Source organism: Falco peregrinus, chromosome 10, assembly GCF_023634155.1.
Source record: "Falco peregrinus isolate bFalPer1 chromosome 10, bFalPer1.pri, whole genome shotgun sequence".
NCBI classification, from domain to species: Eukaryota; Metazoa; Chordata; class Aves; order Falconiformes; family Falconidae; genus Falco; species Falco peregrinus.
The window spans coordinates 23,567,584-23,574,969 of NC_073730.1; the positions used below are offsets into that span (position 1 = coordinate 23,567,584).

General features: G+C 65.9%; 1 protein-coding gene across 2 annotated transcripts; it reads left to right on the forward strand.

Moving 5' to 3' along the window:
- The first annotated feature begins 328 nt into the window (after positions 1 to 328).
- Positions 329 to 7,119, forward strand: B4GALT2 (beta-1,4-galactosyltransferase 2). Of its 2 annotated transcripts, none has more exons than XM_055815428.1 (7): positions 329 to 521; positions 2,859 to 3,245; positions 3,607 to 3,842; positions 3,916 to 4,106; positions 4,378 to 4,500; positions 5,506 to 5,610; positions 5,773 to 7,119. In XM_055815428.1, exons 2-7 carry the CDS (start codon positions 2,930 to 2,932, stop codon positions 5,921 to 5,923), a joined length of 1,122 nt encoding a protein of 373 aa, XP_055671403.1. In that variant the 5' UTR covers positions 329 to 521; positions 2,859 to 2,929; the 3' UTR covers positions 5,924 to 7,119. The 2 variants fall into 2 exon arrangements, with proteins under 2 accessions (XP_055671403.1, XP_005238476.1); XM_005238419.4 differs by lacking the exon at positions 329 to 521 and adding an exon at positions 2,065 to 2,212.
- Positions 7,120 to 7,386: the final 267 nt, after the last annotated feature.

A 7,386-nucleotide genomic window follows, 5' to 3' on the forward strand; every position in this document is an offset into this window, starting at 1 on the left:
TTGCGGCGGGTGCTGAGCCAGCACCGACGCGCGGGGACACGGGAGTCGCCCCGGGGGGGGCCGTGAAAGCGCCGCCGCCCGCAGCGGGCGGGAGGGGAGGGACACCGGGGGACCCCGTACCCGTGGCCGCGGGGCAACTCGGAGGGTCCCCGGTGCCGCGCGGGGGCCGCGGGCTGAGCACCGCGGGGCGGGGCGGGGGCGCGGCGCCTCCCGGGGGGTCCCGGTCCCCGCGGGGCTGCCCCGGCCCGGCGGCGGCGCGGTCCCGGGGCGCGGGGCGGGCGGTGGCGGCGGCCCCGCCCGGTGCGGCGGCGGGCGGAGCCGGCGTGCGGGCGCGGCCCCGTCTCCCTGCGGCTCTCGGCGGTGCGGCGGCCCGGCCGGCAGGGCCCCCCGCAGCCCCGGGCATGGGAGCCCGCGGGCCGGCGGCCGGGGCTGGAGGAGGAAGAGAAGGAAGAGGAGGAGAAGGAAGCGGCGGCGGGGGCCGCTGACCGGCGCCGGGGCGGCGCGGCAGCCCCGAGGCCGCGGTGAGTGGAGCGGCGCGGACAGGCCTGGCCGGGTGGGGGAGGCCCGGGATGCCACCGGGGGATGTGATCCCGGTCACTTAGGGGTGGTACCGCCCCGGCTCTGGAAGAAGCCTCTTTTTGAGGTTGTTTCTCGTTTTTTAATAAGTTTGTGTGTGTGTTGGTGACTGGGAAAAATGGGGGTGGGGTGGGGGGGTGGGGGTGTTGCATGCACCCCTTCGCCCAGCTTTATGGCCGGGAGGAGGCCACCTTTGGTGGCACCGGGGCCATCAGTTGTCCCTGCACCTCCCTTCTCCCAGCCCAGGGATGTCCTGCGGGAAGGATGGAGCTCATAGGGAGGACCATGGAGCATCCCCTCCAAAACAAGCATCACCAGCCCTATGGCACACACCGTGCCGGGGTGAATCCCTGGGGACCAGCTCCCCAACCCCGGGTTGCTTTCGGCCTCTTGCACCCTGCAAAGACGCTGCGATGGGGGCAGATGACATCATGTTTCATAGCCCCCTGCTTAGCGCGTGTTTTTAAGCCCACTCATGTTCATGAGATCCTGTGGCCGCCGTTCATGGAGTGCTTCGCTTTTGTTCCCGTTGAGCATCACTCTCTACTTGCCTCGTGGACCGCCCTGCTAAAGGGTCCCTACAACCCGCTCTTATTCCTCCCTAGCACCTCCCTGCCTGGCTGTTCAGACGCCACTGCTCCATGTGCTGCCTGCTGCGAGGGTTTTTGGGGAGGGTTTCTGGCAGGCGCTGGGGGGGGGTGCAGATAGGTCCCTGTGTCAAGGGCTGTGCTGGGTGACAGGGCGCTGTGACTGTGAGAAGGTTTGGGAGATAATGGCAAAGCTGGCTTTTCTCCAGAGGGCGACTTTCTAGAAAAAACCTGGATGAAGGGTTGGGGTGCTGGTATGTGCCAGGAGACCCCTGCCCACGGGAACCCCGCTCCACATCCTACAGAGAGAGAGGGTGGACGCATTTGGGGTGCTGGGCTCGGAGCCTTTTCAAGCACCTCCCTGCCTGCCAGCCAGTGGGCTCCTGCCAGCACCCCGCTGCCTGCCAGGGACAGCCCTGCAGCTGAGAGAGGGCAGCTGGAGCAGAGTTGGGCAGGGGGTCCTGCTTCGCACCTCTGCTCCGATCCCTGCTCCCAGCCCGTGCTGCTGTCACTGCCGCTCGCCCTGCAGCTCCCCGGGGGGCCCCACTGGCCAGGGCTGGCAGCTGCTGGTGGGCTGGCCCCAGGCCCTGGGCTGGTTGCCAGCACCCTCAGGTCCTAGCTGCGCTCCGGCTGGGGGGTCCTGCCGCAGCTCCCAGGCCGCTGGAACGCCCCCCAGGATTCCTGCAGTGGCACCGGCCTGTCCCTGGGTCTCTGAGACCTTGTGAACCCCTGTGCCTGTCCCTTGCATTTGCCTTGTCTTGTCCAAGCAACTTCCCTGAGAGCGGGGACTGGGGCAGGGACCAGGGCAGGAACTGGAGTGCCCAGCCATGCTGTGGCCCGAGCCCGACAGTGGCGGGGCTGGGAAGGGCCAGACACGGTTTGGCTCAGCTGGGGCCCTCCAGTGACTCTCCCGGCTGCCTTCCCAGCAGGGCTCTGGCCCAGCTCCAGGTGTCATGTGGGAGATAAGGGGACCCTGGCTCCCAGCAGCTCCCAGCGTCCCGGGGCCTCACCACCAGCAGCAGGAGGAGAGAGGACCCACACTGCTGGCTGTAAGCTGGACCCCCCTGGACATGGCAGGGACCCCCACCCCAGGGGCTGGGACGTCCCACTCGGCTTGGCTCAGTGTCTGCCATGCTGCTGCTCGCCCCGCTGGCTGCTCCGAGGAGGGCCCCGCTGGCAAGGCATTTGCTGCCGGCCCCGCTTCGGTGCCGCTGCTGGGGTGGCAGCACTGGGGGTGGGGGTTTGGGGTATGGGGAGCAGGGAAATAGGGTGCCTCCAAAAGGGGTGGCTGGTGGCGACACCCACGGCACCCTTGGGACATCCCAGGCTGGCTGCGTTTTTGGAAAGCGTGACCTTCTCCAAGGGCCCAGCCTCCACAGAGGCTCTCTGTGGCACCTGTCGGGGTATCCCCATCCCCTGCTGGAGGGGATGAGGAGTGGATCTGGCCTGGGCTTGGCCTTGGGAAGCAGGGAGGAGACTTGCTGCGTGGGGCTGGGGTCATCTTGTGTCTTTATGGCTGTGCCTTCAGAGGAGGGGTCCAAGCACAGCATCCCCCCCAGGGTGCTCTCTGGCATACTAACCTGTGAGCCCATCACCTCTGCATCAGGCCTGTGCTGCTTCCACTGCCCTAGTGTCGTTCAAGCTGGGGTTGGGGGCTCAGGCTGGGACTGTCCTGAACATGGGGTGTCTCGGTAGGATTGGGACCGTGGCTGGAGCCGCCTCCCTGCCCCGCTGAGCGCACATGTCTGCCTGCTCATGCCCGGAAGATGACCAGGCTGCTCTTGGGGGTGACCCTGGAAAGGATTTGCAAGGCCGTGCTGCTGCTCTGCCTGCTCCACTTCGTCATCATCATGATCCTCTACTTCGACGTCTATGCGCAGCACCTGGACTTCTTCAGCCGCTTCAACGCCAGGAACGCCTCGCGCGCCCACCCTTTCTCCAACTCCTCCCGCCCCAACAGCACCGTCCCCAGCTACGGGCCAGCTGGTGCTGAAGCCCCGTCCCCCAGCGCAAAGCCCAGCGCCAACCAGTCCGCCACTGAGAAGCCCTTGCAGCCCTGCCAGGAGACACCTCCTGGGTTAGGTGAGAAGTGTGGGGTGAGCATAGGGAGGGAGTTGGGCTCTGGCTCCAAGTGTGGGGCTGAAGTGGGTGCCCATGGGTGGCGTCCTTGCCCCCTGGGCTCTAGGCATAGCTTCCCAGCGGTCCCAGGGGCGGAGCAGTGGAGAAACTCCAGCCTGGAACTGGTACCAGGATAGCTGGTTTTGGGTTTTATTAGCAGCTTGCCCAGTCTCTCTGCACTGTTTGGGAAAGGTTTTGGGTGTCCTCTGCCCTCGGTAGTGCCGGTCCCCCTTGCAGGTCCCCCTCACTGTTTGCTCTGCTGCGGGTGACCATGACCCTGACCATGTCCTGTCCTGCGGGCATCATCCTGCCCTCCCTCTTGCAGTCGGGCGCCTGCTCATTGAGTTCAGCTCTCCCATGAGCATGGAGCGGGTGCAGCGGGAGAACCCCGATGTGCGCCAGGGTGGCAAGTACACCCCTCCGGACTGCCTGCCCCGGCAGAAGGTGGCCATCCTCATCCCCTTCCGGCACCGTGAGCACCACCTCAAGTACTGGCTGCACTACCTGCATCCCATCCTGCGCCGGCAGAAGGTGGCTTATGGCATCTACATCATCAACCAGGTGAGAGGGGCGAGGGCGACGGGGTGGTGGGGCTGGGGTGGGCTGGTGGGTATCACTGAGCTCTGCCCTGCAGTTTGGTGAGGACACCTTCAACCGGGCCAAGCTGCTCAACGTGGGGTTCCTGGAGGCTCTCAAGGACGATGAGGAGTATGACTGCTTCATTTTCAGTGATGTGGACCTCATCCCCATGGACGACCGCAACCTCTATCGCTGCTACGAGCAGCCGCGGCACTTTGCCGTTGGCATGGACAAGTTTGGGTTCAGGTGTGTGCCCTGGGGTGCCGCAGTGTTTCCACCCCAGCAGGGCTGAGGTGGCCTTGCCAGGATGACACTGGGGCCACCAATCTCAGTTTTCACCTGGAACAGGCATGGGGTTGCTGGTTGGGATTGTGGACGTGGGATGGGAAGAGGGCACAGAGCCCTGAGTGGGAGGGTGACACGGGGGAGGGCTGGTGCTTGTCCCTGGAGGTCCCCATGGGGCTGACCCCCATCCTGGCCTGTCCCTGGGGATGAACTGTTTGCATTCAACCTGCAGGCTGCCCTACGCTGGCTACTTTGGAGGCGTCTCTGGGCTGAGCAAGTCCCAGTTCCTGAAGATCAACGGCTTTCCCAATGAATACTGGGGCTGGGGAGGAGAGGACGATGACATCTTTAACCGGTAGGTGCTAACCCCTTGCCAGCCCTTTCTGGCTGGGGTGTGCTGGGGGCTCCCCGCTGAGCCCCGACCTGCCGCCCTCACCAGCGCCAGGACTCCCCGTTTTGCAAGGGACGTGCATGGGGCACGCCACACTGGAGGAGGGATTTAATTACCCTCTGCCTCGAGGGCTGGTGACCTTCACGGGGCCGTGGGGCACCCACATGCTTTCCTCATGGCTGAGCCCCCTCCACAGCATGGTGGGGCCCGGCCCCCTCGGGCGGTGGTAGGAGCTGTGCCAGGGCGGTGTGCCTGCGGGCTCCGCTCCAGGCCAGGGCCAGGATGCTAAACTTGGAAGCGTCTCGATGGTGGCTGAGCCGAACAGGCATTTCGGCCAGCAGCCGGCAGGCCGCAGCACAGCTGCGTGCAGCACCGGGGCGAACCCCCCCGCAGGCACCCCACCTTGGGTGCGTTGGGTGCCGGAGCTGGAGAGTTGCCACCTCATCTCCTGCGGGTTTCCCCACGGCACTGCCACAGCTGGTGGCACACAGCCAGCCCGTAATGGCCAGGCGAGCAAAACGCCCCTCGCATGGGCAGGGGTGACACAGTTGTGATTTCCATGCAAGGTGGGCTCAGGGTGGGGAACAAGCAGCATGTGGAGCTCTGGGAGAGAGCTTCAGGCAGCCCTTAATTTGTGGGGAGGGCCCCGAGGGAAGGGCCCGGCACCGGCATTTGGAGAATGTAAAGGGCAGGGGCTGTGGAGGGGGGGACGGCTGTCGGCGCGGGCTCAGCACGGGGCTGGCCGCAGCTGCCGGCCCTTGGAGCTGGAGGCCTCTGGACGGGAGCGGTGCTTGGGGCACCCAGCACCCTCAGTCATGGCACCGGCCTCGCCGTGACCTGGCTTTGCTCATCTTGGCTTGGCATGGCCCTGTTTAACAAGGGGCAGGTTTATTTGGCCTGGGGCATGACCCTGGAGGTCTCCGAGCCAGGGAATGTCCCACACTGATTCCCCCTGCTCCTACCCCCCAGCATCTCCCTGAACGGCATGAAGGTGTCGAGGCCCGACATCCGCATCGGGAGGTACCGCATGATCAAGCACGAACGTGACAAACACAACGAGCCCAACCCGCAGAGGTGAGTGAGTGCAGGGGCCTGGCCAGCCGGGATGCCAGGCAGTCGCTGGGATGCCTCTGGCTACCAGCTCCCCTACTCTGCGCACCCCCACGGAGGTCCAGCACCGCTGGCACCATGGCAAGCACCCCCCTCCCCGCCTCATCGCGCTCCCCTTTCCACCAGATTCACTAAGATCCAGAACACCAAAATGACGATGAAGCGGGATGGGATCAGCTCGCTGCAGTACCGGCTGGTGGAGGTCTCGCGCCAGCCCATGTACACCAACATCACGGTGGAGATCGGCCGGCCACCCCCGCGCCTGGCCCGGGGCTAGCGCTTGTGCCGCCGGCAGAGCCGCCAGGAGCCGGCTCTGTGGCCGGGCTGGCTGGGCACCGTGTTTGCCCCGGCTTGAGAGCCAGGACTGGCTGGGGATGTTTTCTGCCTACTCTGCTGCCTTCTGGAGACGGCCACCCCCCAGCCGGGCCCTCGGTGCCCAGGATTTCTCTGTCCCCTCCCCGTCCCCATGAGTGTGTTTGCAGGACCCCCGCCCCATACTCAGTGTGTTGGCGGACGAGCCTGGCTGCCCAGCGTGCGGCTCCTGGCACAGAGGGAGGGGGCAGCCCCAGCCCTGGCAAGGAGCCCCCTGCCCATGCCAGCTCCTGCCTGCACCCCAGGTGGGGAGGGTGAGATCCCGCTGCTCTGGGAGAGCTGGGGGGTCCCCACCAGCGCTGCGAGAAGCGGGGTGCAGGCTTCCCCCTTCACCAGTGCTGGAGCCGCTGCTGCCCCAGCCGGGGTGGGAGCAGCCTGGGCCCCCCTGAGCAGGCAGGGTCGGGGTGAGGTTGCCACCCGGGCCAGGCGCTGCCTGTGCTGCTGGGCACACAGACGTGGCTCGCTGTCTTCCTCTGCTTTAGTCTGGTGCTTAGAGCCGGGCTCTGCCTCAGCTCTGCCAAACAGAGACCTCTGGTTAGCGAATGCCCCTCGCTGTGCCTCAGTTTCCCCAGGGCTGGTGGGGGGAAGCCGTATTCTGTCCCCCCTCCCCAAAGGCAGATGCTGTGTGCGTGTGCAGCCCCCGCCGGTGGCTGCCCTCACCTGCCCTCCCCGTTTTGTGGGAGGGTGGGACTCATTTGAACCCCCCCAGCCCCTCTTGGTGGTGGCTGGCATGGGGGGGTGCGCTGCCCCACAGCTTCCTCCAGCAGTGGGTGCCCCACAGGCGGTTTGGGGGCCACTGGGGTCTCCCCCTTCTCTGGCTCCCCTCCTCCAAGCCTGGGGCAGGGGGACTGCAGGCAGGAGAGGCCGGGGCCGTGCAGGGCAGGTGCCCTGTGCCCCTCCATGGGACAAGAAGGCCCGGCACCCCGCACCCCACAGGGGGCCGGCAGCAGTGGGGTTGCAAGCGGGGCAGCACGCCAGGGTGGGGGGGCACCGGCGACTTTTGTACATTTGAATGTCTGACCCTTTTTTTCAGCGTACGTTGAATGCAGCGTTCGGTCGTAGAGACCGGGGGTTTTGTATTTAATAAAAGTTTCAAAAGTTTGCAGGGTTTGTAGGGCTGGGGAGGGGGCGGGGAATCACCATGAGATGGAGCAATTTCAGCATCTAGTGGGAAGGGGTCTGGGGGGCAACGCTGTCTGCCAGCTCTAACTGGGGGCTGGGAGGCAAAGCCCCCCTGCCCTGCTCAGCCCTGGAGCCTTTCCAGCTCACCCAGCCATGGAGCAGCACTGGGGCATCCCTGCCCCGCAAGGTGCCCGGGGCACGCATGGGGCAAAGCTGGCTGCTGTCACCATGCCATGGATGCTTGCT